At 39.5% G+C, this 23,222-nt stretch overlaps 1 protein-coding gene across 1 annotated transcript in view; it reads left to right on the top strand.

Moving 5' to 3' along the window:
* madd (MAP-kinase activating death domain) overlaps nt 1–23,222 on the top strand; it is a 64,576-nt gene that overhangs the window by 40,044 nt on the left and 1,310 nt on the right. The window contains exons 20-37 of the mRNA XM_039795302.1: nt 2,147–2,297; nt 2,665–2,868; nt 4,279–4,329; nt 5,930–6,033; nt 6,416–6,499; nt 7,338–7,493; nt 8,080–8,200; nt 9,104–9,166; nt 11,624–11,744; nt 11,886–11,991; nt 12,111–12,221; nt 12,325–12,432; nt 13,271–13,435; nt 13,578–13,650; nt 14,642–14,748; nt 18,044–18,052; nt 18,670–18,739; nt 21,499–21,545. Coding sequence (XP_039651236.1) covers nt 2,147–2,297; nt 2,665–2,868; nt 4,279–4,329; nt 5,930–6,033; nt 6,416–6,499; nt 7,338–7,493; nt 8,080–8,200; nt 9,104–9,166; nt 11,624–11,744; nt 11,886–11,991; nt 12,111–12,221; nt 12,325–12,432; nt 13,271–13,435; nt 13,578–13,650; nt 14,642–14,748; nt 18,044–18,052; nt 18,670–18,739; nt 21,499–21,545 — 1,851 coding nt within the window. The remainder of the gene's footprint in view (nt 1–2,146; nt 2,298–2,664; nt 2,869–4,278; nt 4,330–5,929; nt 6,034–6,415; nt 6,500–7,337; nt 7,494–8,079; nt 8,201–9,103; nt 9,167–11,623; nt 11,745–11,885; nt 11,992–12,110; nt 12,222–12,324; nt 12,433–13,270; nt 13,436–13,577; nt 13,651–14,641; nt 14,749–18,043; nt 18,053–18,669; nt 18,740–21,498; nt 21,546–23,222) is intronic.

The raw sequence follows: 23,222 nt of genomic DNA, 5'->3' as shown, positions 1-23,222 counted from the left end.
CGTATGCATTACACATTTACGTACGTAGTACGCATTACATACGCTACGCGTACGCATTATTACGTACGTTGTATTGCATTACACATTATTACGCACGTACTACGTACATTATTACGTACGTGCGTACGTATTATTTCACGTACGTTCACATTATTACGCATGCGTACGCTTATATGTATCGACGCCATTAATATTACGTACGCGTACGACATTATTATTACGTAGTAACATATTATAGTACGCAGTACGCACATTAATATACGTAGCATTACTACGTACGTATTACGATACGCATTATACATACGTACGCATTACGTACGTACGTACGCATTACACGCATTATTACGCATGTACGTACGCATTATTATTACGTACGTACGTATTATTATTACGTCGCATACATACGTATGCATGCACAGCATTACATACGCAGCATTATTACGGCGCATTACGTACGTACGTACGCATTAATACGTACGCATTATTACGTACGTACGCATTTACATACACATACGCATTATTACACGCACATACGTACGTACGTACGTACGCATTATTATTACGCATACAATTACGTGCATTATCACGTACGTATGCATTATTACTTACGTACGTGCATTACACGCATTACGTACGTACGTACATTACGCATTATTACGTACGTACAAGTAATTATACGTACGTGGTATTATTACGTACGTACGTACGTATTATTACGCACATACGTACGTACGCATTAGCTATTATTACGCATGTACGCATTACGCATATTATTATTACGCATTACTGCATGCATATTATTATTACGTACATTATTATTACGCGTACATATTGCATGGCATTGCATATATTATTATTAATATTACGCGCATTATTATGTGCACACACATGCATGCACAGCATTATTACGTATTACATTACGTATATTGCACAGTATCAGCATTACGCATTATTACGTACACATTAATGCATGACATACGTACGTACGCATTATTATTATTACGCTACAGTACGTATTAATACTATGTACATTATTATTATTATTACGTATCGTACGTATTATTACGTACATTATTATTACGTACGTACGTATTATTATACATTATTACGTACGTGCGCATTATTACGTACGTACGTACGTATAATACGTATTATTATTACGTACGTACGTACGACATACGTACGTATGCACATACGCATACATACGCATTATTACGATTAATATAGCATTATTATTACGTATTATTATTACGACATATGTATATTAATATTAATATTAGCATTATTAGCATTACATACGTACACATGCATTATTATTACGCATTATTAATAGTATTATTATTACGTACATTATTATATACGCATATTACGCGCTATTACATATTATGCGCATTATTATTACGTACGCATTATTACGTGCATTATTACAAACGCACGTATTATTACATAGTATTATTATTATTAGTCTATTATTATCTATTACGCGTATATTACATAGCGTATTATTAATGCATATTATGCATTACACATACGGCATATTATTATTATTTATTATTGCCATACGCATATTACATGCATTATTATTATTGCATATTACGCATACATACATACGTAATACATAGCATATTACATACGTATTATTATTATACGTATTATTATTATTATTAGTATTATTACGCATACGTACATAGTATTAATTATTGAAATAGTAAAAACATATTATACGTATTATTAATATAAATATATCATGAATTATTATTATATGCATGCATATTATACATGCATGTATATTATTATTATTTTATTATATGATATATATGACATATATGCATATTATACATGTATATATATATATGTATATATATATGTATGTATATATGTATGTATATATGTATATATGTATGTGTATATATGTATGTATATATATATGTATATATATATATGTATATATATATGTATATATATATGTATATATATATATATATGTATATATGTATGTATATATGTATGTATGTATGTATGTATGTATGTATGTATATATGTATGTATGTATGTATGTATGTATATGTATGTGGCCCAACATCACAAATATTGTTGTTGTCTTGTTAGAATCATTATAGACCTTGCTGCTGTGTTTGGTTTCCAGGAGGTGAGCAGAAAGGTATACAAAGGCATGCTGGATATCTTGAAGTGCACAGTTTCCAGTCTGGAGCATTCTTACACTAACGCAGGCCTCGGAGGAATGGCCAGTGTCTTCAGCTTACTGGAAATAGCACGCACACATTATCAAACCAAAGGTACGTTCCATACGCAGGTTAGCACAATGCATCAGTTTAATGCTGGATTGTGTGATAGATTTTTATTTTTTTTTATTTATTTTTTTTTACTTTTGAAAACCTGTTGTGCTGAGAAATGTGTAACAGCAGCTGGCCTGTGCTACTAACACTTGTCCATGTTTTTGCATTGTGTTTATATTAAGCTTTAAGCTGCACGCTAGACGTTGATTCACTAAAACATGAACGGTAGTTTAGATCTCATCAATGTCTTTTCTTCTTTGTCTAATTAGGAAATGAATCCTCTCCCAGTTTAAACCTCCACATCTTTTCTTTTTCTGTAATGTTGATGAACTCTGTCTTTGGCCCCTTCGTTTTGGTAACTTGGTAGACCCAGAAAAACGCAAGCGAAGCCCCACAGACAGTGCTGGCAGCCCCGGGAGTAAAGAGAGTCCTTCTGGTCGTATGGAGACTGCCAGACCTCAGGGCCTTCTGAATGTTCCTCACCTGCAGCTGCCGCACCACACAACGGGCAAAGGAGCCCGCCATTTTGATACCCGAAGTCTGAACGAGGAAAACTTTATTGCCTCGATTGGTGTGTACACCACTCCGGCCCCGGTTGCATGTGCATTGTGAGATCCCCTACCCCTGTCCCCTACAAGCTCATCAACCTGAATACCAGTCTCCCACCCCCCCTCCTCCAACCCTTTAAAAGAAAGATCCCTTCACTTGTCCCTGACAGATTCTTACAGGTGTTAAATATTCCAAACACTTTGACCTAAAACACTGGTGGTGATCACTGAAACAGGCGTTGTAAAAAAAAAAATATATAATAAAAATGTTGTGAAGATTAACTCCTGTTATCTTATACCCTGTCTCTTGTAATGATTTTACAAATATTTTTTTATTATTTAAAATGAAAATCTAAATTGAGAATTTGGCCCTGGTTAAAATATATGAAGAAGACTTAAAAAGTGTCTGGAATATTCCCCTGTGTGCCAGCCTGGACTGCGTGTGTTTGTCTCCCCTTCCTGAAACATCTGTGCCCCTGTTTGCCTCCCCTCTGGACTTCTGTGGTCAGCCTTTTAGCACCTTGAATGCATGTCTTTGTTTTGGTCTTCCAATACCTAAATCTGCAGTAGTGGACGAGGGAAACCGCAAACCGAGGTATGCGCATTGATAGTCAAAAATCGGTGCTCGTCTGTGCCTTTACTGCAGGTTTCTGCGAGGCGTGCTGTAGAAAATGGCAGCTCCCTTTCGCTCTCAGCATGGAGGGTGGAAGCAACACTCCCCTGTAAACAGTCCCAGAAAAGATGCAAATTATCTATTGGTCGCCAAAGAACCAACTGACTCAGAAGACTTGATAATCTCTTAAGCACTTCAATTTCCGAGAATTACTCTGGGTCTGTATACGGGGGACACTTTCAGTCGACCACCCTGACGCCTCTCCTGCCCGCACCCCCTTCTCTTCCTGTTAGAAGTTGCACCTTCAATTCTACAGTATGCTGTGAGACTTGCATCCCGGCTTCTGCAACTGCTCCATTTCACCTGCTGGCTAGTCGGCCTCTCAACCCTCATCCCACGCTCCTTTTCCGAGTCAAACATCCCTCGCTTTCTCACCTTTGCTCTGGAGAGCCAGACAAATGCAGTCGATGAAATCTGTGGCCTGCGATCAGAGCCATAGCTCATTCTGACGTCACTGTGTGGCTCTCCAGGACTTAGGGCCGGGAGCTCTGGGTGTGTTGTAATGTTACCTTAGTAGCTGTTTCACACTGTGGCTCCAACTTGACAACGAAATACTTCTTCTTTTTTTTTATTTTGTCCGGATTAAAGCACAGCTACATGCAAACATTACAAAACGCCTCCATTCAACAATGACAGATTCTCCAATGCTTATTTTGTTTTTGTTTTGATTTTAATGCTCATCCACCATACATGCCTTTTCAACCAGCTCTCTGACTCTCTCTCTGTCTTTCTCTCCTTGCTTGCAATGCATCTTGGGTAGAATTGTGGAGCAAGCACCAGGATAAGCAAAAAGCTATGGAAAAACCACAGAGTAAGAGACTTTTCACACACCAAAGAAAAAGAAAAAAAGATTGGGGTGTTCACCCGTTGACCTTTTCCCACCCCCTTGTTTCCACCTTACCAGTGTCTTTATACATGAATAAATAAAGGGGAAGGAGTGCTCCTAATAAGAATGTCTGAACGGGTAACGGAAAAAATATGTGAAATTATGAGATCCAGATTGGATTTATTAGGTAATACTAATCAGATGTGGATCAGGGTAATTTCAGCTGAGAATTAGATTAACTTTTGGAGATGGAGTGGAGATACTCTGATGTTCGAGTTCTAATACTCGCATGCCACTGGATTTCTTATATGCAGTATAGTTGGTATCCTAGTGGTGTTAAATTTGTTATATAAAAAGCAAGGGTCATGGAATTTCTGTGAGAAATTACACCCTTGTTTTAGTTCCAAAAACATATTTTGTGTTTTGTTTAATCAAGACTTAAGTTTTCTCCCTTTCTCCCACATGACCGTTCTTCCAGCAGCCGTTACCACAAAGATGTGCTACTTTTACTATAATACAGTATGACCTCAGCTTTGTTAACATCATAGCTGTAGCTCACAAGGTGGGATGCAGAACACACTGTAAAAACCAACATGTGCTTACTGGATAAAAATACCCCCCCCCCCGCCTACAGTTTAGGCAGGTAAATTATTAAATTGTATGCAACATTTAAAATAAAAATATTTTATGTTTTGGGGTCCTTCACTTAAAGAAATATGGAGATTCTATGTTATAATCACTGGCTTAAGCTCAAACAATGTCATTTTGTTTTACAGTGTTTTTTTTTTTTTTTTCTCCTTGACACCATGCTTCAAGATGAGAAGAAATGAATACCTGCTGCCCTTTCCTGCACTTTTTGACTTATTTTTTCCAGTTTCAAGTGACTTGCTGTAAATTGTGTATCAGCAGCCAATATTCCACATTTTAAGGCTTTATTAAATGGTTTGCAAAACATTTAGTGTCACAAAAAAAACCCTGAAAAACAAGGAAGCGTCAGGATCTACTTGTCCCTATGTCTGCATCTACCGAGGCGACAAATAAAGTACTGAATCGCACTTGAAACAGAAAATGTCTCCTTTACCGTCTGCATGCCTAACTGCCTGTGTCTGTTGGTTGTTTTTGTTGTAACTTGCAGCACATTTGCAGCATAGACTTGAGAATTAATGTCGCACTCTTGCAGTTTTGTTTTCATTTGTAACTTTTTTTTCCCAGCTTCTCTGCTTGTAAACTCCTGTGTCATCTGTTACTGCTCAGTTCAGCACCAGTATTGTGTACAGAAAGTTGTGAAAACGTTTTAATGGAAGTTTTCTTACCTCTTTAGATTAGATGTATTATAGTCGCCCTGTATTTTTAGCTAGAGGCAGCTTAAAGTCATTTTCACAAACATGAATAAGGTAGTGTTATACTGTTTGCTTTGCTGTGTCACGAGTGTAATGCAGTGTTTAAATGAAGGCTTTGGCACTTAAGATGGGCGTAGCGTCAGTGTTGCTGTGCTGTGGTGGCTTTGAGCGAGGCGAGAGTAAGGCAAGAAGATAATGCAGACCTAATCGTGAAAACGTGCTGATAATCGTGGTCTGTCCTTCAGGGTCTGATGGAGCAAAGCAGCAGCGCCCCCAAGTGACTGATGCAGAGGAGAAGAAATCCCAGATCAGTGCTGACAGTGGCCTCAGTGTCACATCTGGATCTCAGGTGTGTTCATGGAGTATTGCTGTGTCGTCTAGTAGAGAATTAGATTAATTTCTAACTATTTTTTGAGATGCTAAACAAACATAAACATAGTATTACAGTCAAATACTCTCAGGGCTGCAAGCAGGGTTTCAAAATTGGACCAGCTACTCAACTGTTTGTTTTTTTTGGCAGGTGAGACAAGCAAATCTACCAGCCACTTGGATATTTTACCAGCATTTGGCTGGTGGATATTGCTTACTTTGAACACCGGCTGCAGGCTGCACACAGAAAAAGACATGTGCCTTTGCCTTTCAGCCTTCAACAGGGAGCTTTCAGTCTGTGGTGTTGGTTTTTGAACTGCTAATGTTGTGTTCCAATGAATTTGCCCCCCTTGGGTTTACAGAAGAGTGACACAGAGTCTGGAAGGAGTTCAGAGCCACCGATCCTGACAAGAAGCACCAGCCAGGACTCCGAGGCCAGCACAGTGGTAGGGCACGACCAACTCACATATTATGCATTTTATTCCCATCTATTCCAGCTACACATCACCTCAAATATGAACTGTATATTCCAGGATGATATTTTTGGTTTAAACCTTTTTTTGCTTTTCCGGTGTCTTTTCCCTTCAAAAACTGAGAATCCGTTGATTGCTAGTAGGTTATGGATTATTGCACATATTAGCAAAGTTAATCCTTTAACCCCTTGAGTTTTTTGTTTACTGACCAGCCAGTGCCAGTCATTACAAACTCATGTGTGTGCAGCCAAACATTGTTTAAACCATATCATTTTATTTTAAAATATAGTGGAGACCTCAACATTTTCAAAGATGCCAAATTAGACCGGTGGGATTTTGAGGAATTGTGTAAGAAAACAAAGAATCCCACACACTGTCCATCACTTGCACTCATTTTTGGTTTAGTTAAAGTGATGCACAAGACATGATGAAATAGTGCAACCATTAAAACATGGAGTTTTAGAATGTATTGTAAAAATCCCTACAACTTCAATGAAAGGCAAGATCGATTTTTAGATAAATAATCTTCAGTAATGTAGATATAATGACTAAGTGGGTAAAGGTAAAAAATAATAGAAGAGCTAGAAAAGTACATCACTTTACTGTAATGCAGCCTTTAAAACCAGGAAAAAGACAACACTTAAGCCATTTACGATATTACGATATCTAGTCTCATATCACAATATCAATACGATATCAATATATTGCCCAGCCCTACTATGAATGCCACTTTAGCAGCTTTTATACCAAACCTTCTGCATCTAAAACATTGCTCATGTATTGTTCTTACACCTGGATCTTTATAATTTAGATAAGCAACAGCTCTGGAGAGACTCTGGGAGCTGACAGCGACCTGAGCAGCACAGCAGACGGCTTCGGTGGCAGAACTGCTGCCCATTTAGCTCAGTCCAGAGGGACTCTTTCTGACAGCGAGATTGAAACCAATCCAGCCACCAGCACTGTGTTTGTAAGTATAAAACTCACTATGAGTAGATGATACAGTTCTTATATTAGATAATAGACAATTCAATTGTGAATGCACTCCATTTAAACGTATAAAAGCTGCACAGAAGGTGCCTGTAAATGGATTGATGGAATTTCAGGGTTCCCATGCATACTAGAAAGGCTGGAAGATTGCAGACTAGTTTTCCACTACTTCAAAACACCTGAAAATGAGAGCGAGAGTTTAATGTCCTGGAAAATTAGTTTCTCTGTTTTTCTTTTGCCAAGAATCGAGCAATCCTGCAACTGCCAGCCGTTGAAAGTTTGTGGTGTATTAAAGCCTAAACGGTGGTTACAGGTGAGAGTACCACTCCAACTTTCCTCTACATGACCTAAGAGCATCACGTTGGACAGGAAGAAGTCCTAACACCACTTAAACGCTCCTTCTATGTGGACAACCGTCCGGTACTGCTTCTCAGACAGATTGGGATAACAGTGGTGCTCTGATCAAAATAGTGCAAACACGGATGCATCGATACTCAAACTACGTACTGCAGATGTTACAAACGTGAACCTTTTTGATTTTGTTTTCAATTGTCCTGTCTCCACAGGGAAAGACCCACACCCTGAAACAAACCGCAAAAGATCAAGGACCTACTATGGCGAAGGGGCCGCCTGCGCAGCCCATGGAGGACGTCAGCATGAGGATTTACCTTTGTGAAGGCCTGCTGGGTATGTTCTGCTCTCGACTTTAGACACCCGTCTTACGGTTAGGTTAAGCAGCTGACATTTTTTTCCTGACGTTTCAAGAAAACGTGTCCTTCCTGTGTTCTTTAGAGCACTGCGTTGCTTTTACTAACATCATATTTGTTTGTCAAAGAAAACCTTTTGAACCAAACAACCTTGAATATTCAATGCTACCTCCACTAATGTAAGAAAAATGTTGCTAGATGTTGTTAACCTTTGCCTCACTATGACCGGTGCAAGCGCTTGCATTGGTTTGCTTATTAATATAACCGCTGAACTTTCACTAACCCATGACTGAGAGAAAAATGCAGAAGTCATACATGTGATTACATGGAAGTGGTGTAATTTTTTTATTAGGAAACAGCGACTGAACATCAATAAAGGTGAAAGGTTACACCCTGATGTTAAGTAATGCGAGGGTTCAGTTTTACCTAGTGAAGAGGGAAGTTGTATTCATCGCTGTCTGGCAAAATTGATTTAAAAATATGTAATGAAGGTGCATATGTGTGTGAGAAACTCAAGTGACTGAAAATGAAATGGAAAAAGCATTACGGTAAGTCATGGCTGCATCTGCTGCAAATAATTAATAGTATTTTTTAGCAAAATTAAATTAAGTTTACCCAAGTTCAACTTGTTACAGTTTTTTGAAATATGTAAATACGATAATGACTTACCGTCAGCCTCATCACCACACTTGTAACAACATTATTGCTCATCGACATCCTGCGTTAATTGAGCGTGGTATGTCTTTGTTTTCTCGGATGTGGTTTTCTCTGCTCGCTCTGCTCTTGTTTTTGCCATTAAACCGACTCACCTCTTCGCCTAACCCCCTTCCTGCTCTCGCCGCTTCTCTTCCCTCTTGCTGCTCCTCCTGGGAAATTCTTCCAGGCCGCGATAAGAGCTCCGTTTGGGATCAACTAGAGGATGCTGCCATGGAAACCTTTTCTCTAAGTAGGGCTAATCTCTCTCCTTTGCCTTTTTTTTTTTCTACGTGTGTGTGTGTGTGTGTGTGTGTGTGTGTGTGTGTGAGTGTGTGTGTGTGTGAGTGTGTGAGTGTGTGTGTGTGTGTGTGTGTGAGTGTGTGAGTGTGTGAGTGAGAGTGAGTGAGTGAGTGAATCCATTGTTCACCCGGACTAGCTCTGTGTTTGATCTGTGATGTGGGTTTTTCCTGTCCGCTGGTGAGCTGCATCTGTGAGTTTCTTAGCATGAGATAGAAGTGGAAAATATAAACATTCCCGGCAGAATTTGGTCGCAATTTCCCCCTCAGAGGGAGATGAAAGACAGATTTCCATACGCTTTTACTCATTTTTAACATTTTAATTTCTGCATACCTACGTTTTCATCCAGATTTCATGTTGACTTGGGGAAAAAAAAAAAAAAGGACTTGCTTGGTTGCTTATTTAAGGGCATGTTGCCTTCAAGTGCTCTCAGAAATGTAATTATGAGTTGAGCACACTCAAAAGAGCTACCAGCTGGTAAATTAGGATTGGGAAATGTCAAGTTTCCAGTGTGTTACCGGGAAAACTAGGTAAAATGAAACTGACTGGGCAACATATCATAAGTGAAATATTTTATTTCTCTTTTGCATCCTGTCAAAATGATTGGTGTTATTTACTTTATCCTTAAAATCGTCGACATTTTGGTTTTTCATGTTTTCAATAATTTAGTGGCTATTTTCAACTTTCTTATCACGTACATCTGATCCGTCACAGGCTAGATTTACTAAAGCCTGAAAACCGAGCCAGGAGGAGGTGCTGAAGTCTAGTTTCCTCTAGAGGTGGTGAAATTAATCAAATAATCGATGCATCGAATCGTGGACGATGCTGCATCGATAATCGGCCGGGCCATAAGAGATTATTTCTGTTTACAATTAAATGTAGGCCTAAAAATATTTCTGTTTACGTATTCTGTTATGTTTTGCACATTCAGGAAGTGCCATGTGCTCAGTGCTGTAGTTTTATGTATCCAATTTATTTAGCATTAGAGCACTGCAGAATGTTTTGTTTTTGAAGCTTGAAAAGCTATGAATTAAATATCCTACATGGCTTTAATAGAAAAATGTATTTGACGCATCGTGATGCATCGAGATATCTAATTGAATCGCTTACACGATAATCGTAATCAAATCGGGAGATCATTGAAGATTCACACCTCTAGTTTCCTCTCAGGCCGCTTGAATTACAATATGCTGAAAGGTTATTATGGACGTTTTGCCCAATTACGCCAAAAATAAAGTGCCTACCACATCTTTAAAACAGTAGACTGCAAAATAAAAAATGTCATTTCCGCATTTCCATATTAACTTGTGATATCAGAAACATTACAAAGAGCAGCACTTAAAGGCATCAGGCACCTCTGTACATGCAATTTTGAATTGCTGCTATCAAAACAATTCAAGCAAAGGTTTTTATTAGACCTGTTATGTCAGTTCCTGCTGTACAGAGTTATACTACAACATGTTTAATTATGTGTAATTGAATTAGTCTAATTGGTCTTACTGTTGTTTTCGTGCATGTCAAAGACCTATGAACTGCTCGTTCATTTTCTGAAAGTAGATTTTGTCGAAATGGAGAGCTACAGGAAAATGTTACAAAAGCCACATTTTAGTCATAATGTGTGTATCAGAGAGATCAGGGCCATGAACTTGTATTTAAATTAGTACTGTCAGTTAAACGCGTTATTAACGCAGTTAACGCAAACCCTTTTTAACGGCGTCAATTTTTTTAATCGCGAAATTCACGTTGTTTTTGGCCTAGCAAACTTTTGTAGTTTTTTTCACATGCTGTTGCAACAACTAGTAACGTTAGAAAAAACTACAACACCACACCGGATCTAGAAACAAAACCGGCACGCCGCACACACTTGTTTGGGCTTGCGAGCCGGCCAAAGAGTAGTAGGCCAACGTTACGTTTTGAGTGGATGGCGAGCGCGAGACGCCGAAATGGATGCCAACAAGATTCTGAATGGAAAGTTTACTTTTAAAAAGTTGCCAAATGGTTCCATTGACAAAACCAAAGTGATCTGTGTGTTTTGTCACTGTGAACTGAGCTATCGTCGCCCCCTCGTCAAAGCCAGGCGACAAAAGCACAAAGCAAGCCGATCCACTTTTCCATGTTGATAAGAGCATTAAAATGAGAAAAAAATAATGGGACCAAAAGAAATCAAGGGACATTTAGAATAGATAAAAATGTGTGATTAATTGCGAGTTAACTATGACATTAATGCGATTAATCGCGATTAAATATTTAATCGTTTGACAGCACTAATTTCAATTTAAATGTGCTTGTATGAATCTGTTCTTGTGGCTGCATGTGTGCTGTTTGAATAGATCAGCCGTACATTTGTTGATGAATTTGTCAAGCTGTGCACATTTTCGGAGCTACATGTGTACTGTGTTGATGTGTCCAGGTAAGGAGCGCTCCACTCTGTGGGACCAGATGCAGTTCTGGGAGGACGCGTACCTCGATGCTGTGATGTTGGAGCGTGAGGGCATGGGCATGGACCAGGGACCTCAGGAGATGATCGAAAGGTTCAACATGGCTGACGTTTTATACGATCCGTCTATATACTTTATTCACGGTTAACTAGATAACTTTGTACTTACAATGTATGAAACCTGGACACCTGGACTAGTAATACTTGCTTTTTTGTGTTTTGTTTGTCAACACAGATACTTGTCACTAGGGGATCATGACCGCAAGCGTCTGGAGGATGATGAAGACAGACTCCTGGCCACCCTGCTGCACAACATGATTGCATACATGCTAATGCTGAAAGTACGGAGGCCTGTTTGTTATTTTAATCCTGTGTCGATCCGTGCCAAGTTTCCCCCTTATTTTTTTTTCTTTTTTTTGCCTCGAGATATCTCAACTTTTTGATGCTTTTGTTTGTTTAGTTGAACAAAAATGACATCAAGAAGAAAGTGAGGCGTTTGATGGGAAAGTCCCACATTGGCCTCACATACAGCCAAGAGATCAATGAGATACTGGACAAACTCGCCAACATGGTGACTATCTGTCCTTTTGTTGTTTACTTCAACTTCTATTCGCCCTTTGTAATTATTTGTATTAAACTATTATCTTTTTTTTTTATTTTATTTTTTTTTTAAGAACGGCCGTGAGTTGGCCATCAGGCCCAGTGGAAGCCGTCACATCAAGAAGCAAACGTTTGTTGTACATGCTGGCACTGATACCACAGGAGACATCTTTTTCATGGAGGTAGGACAAGTCTGTAATTCCTAATATTACAACTTGCTTTGTTCTTTTAAAATGTAATTATTAGTTTTTGTGCAATACCAAGTTATTTCAAACTATCTGTATCATTACAGATAGTTACATTTCCTGATTTCTCTCTCTCTGGTACTGTCCTTAAAGTGTGTGATGAGGTCAAATACTTAGGGCACTATATAACTGATGACCTGTCTGATGATAGGGACATTCATAGACAGTATTGTATGTTGTATGCACAAGCTAATATGCTGAATCGCAAATTTAGTAAATAATAAAGACTTTTTGTACTCCAATGTATACTGCCCACTTGTGGCGTTGCTATAAAAAAAGCAGTGTGCAGAAACTCAATGTGGCATATAATGATGGCATGAGGCTGCTGCTTAAAATTCCACGAAGGAGCAATGCAAGCCAAATGTTTGTAAGTATTCACCTGTCCTGCTGTACTCAGGAATCTCATGTACAGATGTATGTGTAGTCTAACGGAGTCATACAACAGCATCATTGCAACACTAGTGAACCCTGCATTGAGTGCAGTTAGGTTCACTTCGAGATTGTGGAACCATTGGCGTTTTAGTCTATATGCTAATATCTGAACACTCTTTTTGTGTATTGTGGAATTCTGACTGTTGTAGACATTTCTTATTGTATGTGTTTTATCTTGTATTTGTTTGTATTTTGCTATGTTTTTGTATTGTGCTATGGACCATTTGTGTGTGTCCTGAATAAAGAATATGACGATATGATGATGTAGCGTTCCCCAATGCTGCGCATAGAGCACGTTGTAGCTTATTATACTAATATTAAACTCGCCCCATCGTTGTTTCAGGTTTGCGATGACTGTATAGTCCTGCGCAGCAACATCGGCACAGTTTACGAGCGCTGGTGGTACGAGAAGCTCATCAACATGACTTACTGCCCCAAGACCAAGGTGCTGTGTCTCTGGAGACGCAACGGCCAAGAGACGCAGCTCAACAAGTTCTTTACCAAAAAGGTCCAAAACGGCATCTTTTTTTTTTTTTTTTTTTTTTTTTTTTTTCTCTCTCTCTCTCTCTCTCTCTCTGCATCCTGTACTTTTCTTCACTTCAGGAGAACATCTGATAGAAATTAAAACAACTTTCCTCTTTGCATTCTAGTGTCGTGAACTCTACTACTGTGTTAAAGACAGTATGGAAAGAGCTGCAGCAAGACAGCAAAGCATTAAACCAGGTATGGAGTGACCTTTTTATTTTTTCTTTCTGTCTATCTCAGTCATCAGTTACTAGTCTTTTCGGTAACCCTTTACTTGAAGGTATCGACATAATCGTGACATGACACTGTCATAACTATGACATGACTCTGTCCTGAACGTGTCATAAACGTTATAAACAAGTCATAAACGTTTTCTCACTTCTGTCAATAAGTTGTCATTCGTTTTTGTCATGACAACTTGACATTGTTTGGGTTGTCTTGATTATGACAACTTTACATTAATCAAAGTGACATTACCAGAAGTTGTCTTGGTCATGACAACTTGACGTTAACCAGGATGACATTACCAGAGGATGTATTTGTCATGACAACTTGACATTAAACGGGAAGACATTATGTCAAGATGTCATGAAAAAGACATCCTCTGGTGATGTCATTGGGGTGGTCACATGGGAGGTCATTTGCGGTGGAATTTTTACCTGACAAATTACGGGCATGGCAGATTCGCACAAGATTAAGATCACAGCCGACGCAATTATTTTTAATAGGGCTAATAGGAAAATACCTAATTGCGATTGCGATATGATTCACGATATTGGAGGGAATGGTCATTTTTGTATCATTATTCTCATTTTCATTGAAAAATATATTTTTTTTGCGAGGATCTGTACCAAACAAAGATTTTTACTTTAGTCTGTAGGATACGATTTGTAGGCCGGGATCTCTGCAGCACCACAATACTTTATTTCCGAAAGGTTTGACACATATATTGCGCCCCCCTGCGATTTGGATATTGCACTAGTTCATATTGCGATTTGGATAAAATTGCGATTAATTGTGCAGCCCTAATTTTTTAATTACTAGAGGTCCCCAGGTAATACTAGTCTGCGAATAAGGCTTAGGACAAGCTTCTTTTTTTTTTTTTCTTCCTGTCAGCCTGCTGGGGTTTGAGGTTTCTTGTGTATGTATGAGCTGTACTTGCTCTAAACTCAGGTGTGGTTCCCCTCAGGTCCGGAGCTGGGCGGAGAGTTTCCTGTCCAGGACATGAAAACTGGCGAAGGTGGACTGCTGCAGGTCACACTGGAAGGAATCAACCTTAAATTCATGCACAGCCAGGTAAGAGCAACTGCTTCTCATCTCACACAAGGGCATGACAATAACATAATCACTCCTGATGGTTAAAAGTTCATCCCGTCCTTCTGTCCACCTTTCTGCTCTTCTACTCCCGTTTGCCTCATTTCCTTTCATCTCGTGACGTCTTCCTCTATTGTCATTAAAAACCAATCCTAGTCAAAATGTTAGCGATGACCAACAACATGTTTGATTGGCATTTGCCTGTACCTGATGTTTTTCCTTAGAGGAAGAATTCCTGTCTGTGCTTTTTGCTTTTTTTGGATTTGCTTTTTTCAATTTGTTTGTTTGTTTGTGCGTGCGTGCGTGTTCGTATGCATGCGCTTCCCAAAACAATATTAACACATCCTTCCACACGAGTTTCTTTTTTGACATCCGTGGTGCTCCAACCTCATTGTTCATTGACCGTGTGGGAGGAGATGAAGGGTAATGTGTGTGTGTGTGTGTGTGTGTGTGTTGTGCATCAGTGGTAAGACACAAGACCCTGAGCAAAGACTTTTCATTAATAATTGGCTATTTAATAGCAACTTTCACATTTAAGTTTGGACCCTCGAACATCGTCATGTGTTGTCTTCACGCCTGCGCAGGTAGTCGTAGCCGGGGTTGGTATATGTCATCCGGTTTGTTAGAGTGTAGCTGGGATTGACTGATGTACTCTTGTTGAATAGTCTGAAGAACAGACCGTGCTGAAAGATCAGGGACCCGCTGCAGCCAGCGCACACTTCATACATACTTAGAAACAACAAATACAAAAGACTGAGGTAGTGCCAAGTAGCAAACAAGATCCTACATCTTTAAACAGAATTCTCAACAACAAAAGTCATTTTTAAGTGTCAGTTCTAGTGGTATCTATCAGTTTTGGTTGAATTTAAGCCTCCAACCGAATACAATAGAGGTGAATGGAATTTAATTTGTTGTGCTCACAGCTAAAAAAAAAAAAAATGGTATATAATAAGTAAGTTCCAGTAATTCCCCCAAGAGCAAGCATTCCGTGCCACTCACTCAGCCAACATCATACTGCAGGATCGCCGTCCACCTGTGTGTGTGTGTGTGTGAGGGGGCTGTGGACAGGCTTTCCAACAGGCAGGATAATTTAAAAGGCAACCTCAACTACATGGTGCGTCTGCCCTATTTCTGATACCGTGGCAGCAGAAATTTTGGCACGGCAGGCCGCCATTTACAAATCAACATAGCGCAAACAGTTTTTAATAGAAACTACTTTCTACTAAACAAATAGTAAATAGTAAACTGAAATGAAATGGCTTTATTTCCTGCTACAGCTCACACACACACCTGTTCTGTAAATGACCTGTACTGCACTCTGAGTGAAACTCAGTACCGAAAAGAGAGAAATCATTTATTTTTTATTTTTTCACCTCATTGCGCGAATCAGCGAACGTTACTGTTTTGGTTTACTTTTTGCACTCTCCTAGCGTTGCTTTCGGCTGCAGCAGGCCACTGTTTACAGTGAACAAGCTCTAAAAACCCCGATGTGAAGCCCTAAACGGCAGACAGACACGGTCAGTGATTAGCTGGTGAACATGGTGGAGAATTTCACAGCTAAAGAGTCAGATATTTCCCTCAGGAGTTGGTTGATAGCAAAACGGAGCTAAAAGGAGAGTGAATATAGGACTTACATGCACCTGGTGGCCAGAAATATGACTCCAAATGAATGATAATGTTGAATGATTATGTCAGTGTTGCGTTTATACTGTAGCTTGATTCTGCTTCCCCCTCCCCCCCCCAAAAAAAAAGTCAGTCAACGCAGGTTTTAATATACTTTTTAATTGCTGTGAGCATCACAAATACAATCCCATAATCTCTATTGTAAAACCTAAACTTAGTACATGGTCAGACACAATGTATTTCTATACTTTGGGTGAACCAGCCCTTTAGCTTGGATGTTGCTACACTCTGTGATTACTGCCTGCTTCCCCCCCCCACCTGCGTTTGCTTTTTCTACCTGAGGTATTTTTTTATTTTTTTTTGGCTCAAGTTGAATTTTTGCTCTTCATATTGCAAGGGGTAGAGTGCCACGCTTGGAAACGATTTTTTCCATTATCACACAAGCTCAATACAATTAACCTAAGACATGAGTTTCTCAAAGGTGCTCAACGTAGAGCACCGCATTTCGAGAAGAAATGATTTTCATCAGCGACTTTGCCTACAGTTGTGAGATTGCGAGTCCTCGTAGATAGTTTTCATGGTTTTTGAATAAAACCGTTTCACCAAACCCTCAGCAGGAGCTTTATTCAGCACTGGATGCCATTTGGAAGACTTTTTTTTTTTTTTTATCTTCTCTTTTTATTTTTAACCCTTGTGCTGTCTTCCCGTCGACCATGCAACTTTTTTTATTTTTCTGGGTTAAAATTTACATTTTTTTTTTTTTTTCCCAACGGTGTGGTCGTCTTCTTTGACACTTTTGTCGCTTTTCCCCAAAGTTTTTTTTCTCACTTCTTACCGATGTTTTTGTCACATTTTTCCTGCGCTTTTTTTTTTACACTATTGTTGTTTTTCCCCCACGTTTTCGAAGCCATTTCCGACATTTTTGTCACTCTTTTCAACGTTCTTTATATCATTTCTTTTCTCCATATGCTATAAAATTGAATAAAACACCCACATTCCATGAAAGTACTGAGCTGATCTTTTATTTAGCTTGTGAAGAGTAATGGTTGTATGGAACCATCCACGTTATTTTTTTTGACAATTTGCCTGAAAGAAACCCAAATTTCTGCTATAGTAACTGACCCGAGGACAACAGGAGGGTTAAAGTGAAATGACTAAATTGAGCATTATAGTGAGTGAGCGCTGGGTCTAGTCCAGAGTAGCTCTGCAGTGAGATGGTGTCAGAGGTGACATCCTAACATGGTAGAGGGATTCACCGTCCACCATACAGTATATCTGCGCTGCTGTGTGAGCACGTGGTTGGTAGTGCCGGCCCTTGTTGCTGGAGGAGGAGGCATGGAGGGCTCTGGGGGACTGAGATGTTTTTAAAAAGTCCAGGAAAACAAAGGTGAATCCAGCTCTCAATACCCTAGTCACACCTCTAGTCCTCTTATTTTTCTCTTCTATTTCTTAGTATTTGGAGGCTGATTCCTCTTGTGACAGGTTTTTCTTTTCTTTTTTTCTTTCATATTGGCTCATATTGCTAGATTCTTGATTTGAATCCGTACGAGGCTCCCGTGGTTAGCGCCCTCTCGGAGTTTCCGTCGAGTGTCTGTGCTCTTCTGTCCGATAATAATCCAAACCATTTCTCTCCCATGCTCTCTCCCCCTGCAAGGAGCGGAAGGTACACAACCTCTGCTGTGTTTGCTTATTAGCAGTTACATCTTATTGGGTTTCTTTTTTTGTTTTTCTTCTATCTTTTCTTTCCTTTTTCTTGTTTTTAATTTTTTTTTTAACTGTTATAGCTGTATGGCAAATCTAATTTTGTGTCCTTGTCTACATTTTTATATGAAACTTCCATGTATGCATCATATGGGCCATATTGCATCTTTGAGCATTATAAGAAATGTGTTTATTTTCGACTACCTTTGCTGTTTTACATCCAAATAGAACTCTAAAGCTTCCAGTTCTGATACACTTAATTGATGAAACGAGTAACGTAGAATTAGTTCAGAGCTTTGAGCAGACTTAAATGCATTTCTCCTCATTTAACCGTCGCCCATGTATGCGTTTGATCATGGAAACTTCTCATAGTGTGCTTTTCTTTTCTTTCGTCAGCTGTTAAAAGCTTGCACTCCATGTGTAGTTGTTTTATTTTGACCTTTCATACTGAATAAAACAAGTTTAACATGGCTAATTATTTTTTTTTTTTTATAAATATGAAGTGTTTACTTTTCATCCAGTGTTGTTGAGTTAATAATGTTCTGTCTTGTTTTGTTTGTTTGTTTTGTTTGTTTTTAGGTTTTCATAGAGCTGAGTCACATTAAAAAGTGCAATACAGTGAAGGGAGTCTTTGTCCTGGAGGAATTTGGTAATTACACCATCTATTGATTCTAGGCCTGTACTCGGCACGGCAGTAACTCAGCGCCACGGCAAACGTATTTGACGAGAGCTAATGAGGGTTTCACTAAATTGGATACTCGCTCACCTCGAGAAACACGGAGACACCGGTGTCTGGAGGTGATTAAGTGAGTGACGAATTCTTCAGAGGACGTGGGTTTTCTTTCAATCACATGGCTAGCGCTAAAGTTTAGAGCTAGAAACATTTTATCATTTAGTTGATAAAGAGGGATGGCGTTGTTGAGAGAAATGAGTGCAGCGTGTGAGGACAGAAAGTCGGTATACGTGCAGTTTAGTGTCCCAAATTACCTATGGAAGATTCTACGTGCAATTTAGTCTCCCAAATTCCCTACGGAAGATTCTACGTGCAGTTTAGTGTCCCAAATTCCCTACGGAAGATTCTACGTGCAGTTTAGTGTCCCAAATTCCCTACGGAAGATTCTACGTGCAGTTTAGTGTCCCAAATTCCCTATGGAAGATTCTACGTGCAGTTTAGTGTCCCAAATTGCCTATGGAAGATTCTGCGTGCAGTTTAGTGTCCCAAATTCCCTACGGAAGATTCTACGTGCAGTTTAGTGTCCCATATTCCCTACGGAAGATTCTACGTACAATTTAGTGTCCCAAATTCCCCATACAATGTCCTTAATTATGAACCTATTGAAGCTATACCACCTGTTTAACAGGTGTTTAGGTTAGGGCAAATAAGACCCTCATCGTTTAGGACTCTCGGTTTTTGGAAAATAATTTGGGACACTAAACTGCATGTATACGCAGAAAGTCCATCTGACAACAAACGGGCACAAGTAGAAACTAAAACTAAAATGTTCTATCGTAAGAAGTGATGTCCGTTCTTGGAGATAGATGGATGCATAACTCAACGTGTAAATGAATGAAAGCCATGTACAGCAACCCTTTTTTAAATTGTGTAGGTGAAATTGCGTGAACGGATTTCATCATCTACAAGTTCCCATTTTAGAGAAAACAAAGAGCTTCTAATGGAAGCAAATGGCGTGGCAGCTAAAAGAGAACGATAAGCATTAAAGGTTTAGTTTGCTGATATTCTGAATTTTATATGTCGTCTACAATCCCATGAACACAAATCACAGGTCAAAAGTTTGGGGTCACTTAGAAATTTTTAAACCAGGGCAGCAGTTTTCAGATTACATTATGTGCTTACATAATTGCAAAAGGGTTCTCCAACTTTTTTCAGTTAGCCTTTTAAAAATGATAACAGATTAGTAAACAGAATGTGCCTTTGGAACATTGGATGAATGGTTGCTGATAAAGGGCAATGTAGATATTGCATTAAAGATCAGCCATTGCAATTATATAAGCACATAATGTAATCTGAAAACTGCTGCCCTGTTTGAAAAAAACAAACAAACAATGCAACTGATATCAGCTGGTATTCTGTTTATAATGGAGTGGAACGGAAATTTCTAAGTGACCGCAAACTTTTGACCGGTAATGTCGATCGTAGTCCTTTTTTTGAGGATTTGTTTGGTAGTTCAGACTGCTTTTTTTATGTTTTTGACTGTAGTGAGCAGGAGTTTAAAATGGTTAGCTCATAATTTACATTTCTAGGTCCAAGTCAAAAAAAAGTGGACTTCCAGTACGACAGTGCAGTACTATGATCGTCAGGGGTTGAAGTTGAGTGCCAGGCTGGGTTACTGTCGTGTCTCTGTGCTGCTTTTGTAATGTTGCCCTCATCTTTGCCACTATGAAAACCTTCATTCTCCAGCAGGTAAAGTGTCGTCACCTTTCTCCTTTTCTTACTCACACTAAAACTCCGTGCTGAATATTTCCTCACTCAATCCTTCTCATGGATTCATTTTTTTTTTTTTCATTTCTTCTTCTTTTTCCGTATTATGAGTTTCCCTCTGCTTCCTTCATCACTTGCTTTTCATTTTCGGAGATCACCCCAAACGCAATCTCTCATTTCCTCTGGCAGTCTGCCTCTGAATCTCAGCAAGTGGAGATCTTTGGTGGGACTGTTTGTTTAGGATTTAACATTTCCCAGCCCCTCTTTTTTTTTTTTAGTTTTTATTTAATCTGTCCAGATCTCAGCCTCCTCATCTCTGCTATGGGTTCACAGTTACTAATGAAAAGTCAATCTGTCCTGTGGGCAGCGACCTGGTCCGGGGTCAAAGGATTTTGGCCTCTTGGAACTGCTTCTCTGTGATGTCTTTTAACTTTCAGTTCATTGGGGGGGGGGAGGAAGTTTGTCCTTTTATCTTGTGTTTTTCACATTTGGAACTTTACACTTTCTTGCAGTCTCTTATAAGACATTTGTGTTTTTTTATTTGTCCATTTTGTGGGCCATGAACGTCTCACCAACAGTCACAAGTTCAAACTGAATCCCATGCCTTCCCATATAAACAGTTTAATCATTACACTAGACAAAAGCATTTGATGGATCACAAAATCAGTTGAAAGAGAAAATCTGATCATTAAATTAGTCAGAATATCAATATATTTCAACACGACCAGTTTCTATCAACAGTAGACGAGCCACTCCTACCCTCGTCACCCTCTCGGTCTTAAGTTCAGTGTACTCCTGACTGTTGTGGCGGACTCCTTTTTTGGCCCACATCCCATTTTACACCTTGTTGAATGTCCAACCCTGTGACCCCCAACCCCACCCCAACAAAAAAAAAAGCTCTCAAGCGTGAACTCATTAAGGTTCCTGCTGCCTTTGAATTCTTTGTTTTGTCTTTTGCACCGGCATAGTTCCTGAAACTAAAGAAGTGGTGATCCACAAGTACAAGACCCCCATGGTGAGTCCTCAGGTCTTCTGTCCGAGTCGATGCTCTTTACCAGTGCATGTAGAGTACCCGTCGCAAAGGTGTGACCAGTAGAAATGCGCCTGACGTTTGTATCTGTAAACATGAGTGCTGTAGAGGTGCACTCTGATTCAGTCCCCCCTGGGAGCCCTGACATGAACCTAAGTCTGAAAACTGGAGCTACAATCTCAGTGGAAGCATTCAACACATACTTTATAATGTGTGAACTTAATCACTAAGGCCGGCCACACACTGGCTGCGTGGCGTGAGCGTGTCAGCAGCTTGGCGTGTCCGTTTTTATTTCGGCTCCCATGTTAACAGGTTAGAGCTTGCACGATGCCTGCGTGACACGCACGTGTCAGGCTCAGTCTCGAGCCGCGCCGGAAACGCGGGCATGCTAGATATAGGGTTGACGCCTATTTTTCACACGACACGCAAGCGTGTTGGAAGTGTTTCCATGCAAAATAAAATAGGAAAAGATGTTTATATGTCATTTTGACACAAATACATTTAATAAATGACATGTTGATGTTTGAAAATCTCTAGGTTTTGACATAAATGCAGATATAAATGTAAAAAAAAAGAAGAAAATTCTTAAAATATTCTGTAGCCTATTTTGCTGTCAATACTGCTGACGTTGTCTTTGCTGTAATCAAATCAGTATATATTTATGTTTAACATACTACTGCTTGGGTGCAGCTTATCAATGGGGAAACATACGTACAGACAAGGCTATCAGCAGCAGTGCCGGGTCAGAAATCCATGCAGCGGACACGCAACAGAAACGCCACCCTCACGCTACGCTCACGCCACGTAGCCAGTGTGTGGCCGGCCTAAGAGTGCAGCAATTTGGTCATTAAAGGATTACAGCGCCGTTTGAGAGTTTGGCCCTGTGGTCACCTTACTCAGTGTAACCAGCGGGTGGCACCAAAGTTATGTCTCCGCTTTATTTTACAGTATGTCTGGGCATGTTCACAACTGAAAGTTAACATGGCATGCCAGATGGTTTTACACAGAACCATCCAAGAAACCGTCATTGGAAACTGTTTAACTCGCTTTCAAAAAAATACCTGGCAGGTGATTGGATGAAGCGTCGGTCTATTATGTACACCAGTGGTGTAGTCTACGTGATACGCAGGTATACGCAGTATACCCACTCAGAAAGCTCCAGGATTTCCATATACCCACTTAAAAATGCCCAATGACATGCAACAACATACTTTCCATTATATTTTTGATACATTTTAAATTGTCATCTGTTTTTCTTCTTCACATAAAGGTATTTCCACCTAGTGTTAATTTCGTCAGATGAGACTAAATATGTTCAACGACCTTTTTTTCATGACTAAGACGAGACGATGACGAGACTGCACCAATGTCCAAAAATGCTGACTAAAACTAAATTAACATGCATTATTGTTGACGAAGAAAGACGAGACTAAAATGTTTTGCATAAAATAAAAAACGAAGATAAAATCTCAATTCATTTTCGTCTACAATCGTCTCTACTTTTCCATCATGAGATAGAATATTCAGCGGTTACTAGGGTTGGGTACCGAGACCCGGTGCTAATACGGCACTGACCGGTGCCTTAACGACCGTTATCTACCGGACCGAATAGCCACGCGGATTTCGGTGCCACTTAAATACCTGCGCTTCTCGTCTAAACAG

The sequence above is a fragment of the Perca fluviatilis genome, chromosome 3, assembly GCF_010015445.1.
Source record: "Perca fluviatilis chromosome 3, GENO_Pfluv_1.0, whole genome shotgun sequence".
Classification (NCBI taxonomy): Eukaryota; Metazoa; Chordata; class Actinopteri; order Perciformes; family Percidae; genus Perca; species Perca fluviatilis.
This window is presented reverse-complemented; position numbering and strand designations above follow the sequence as displayed.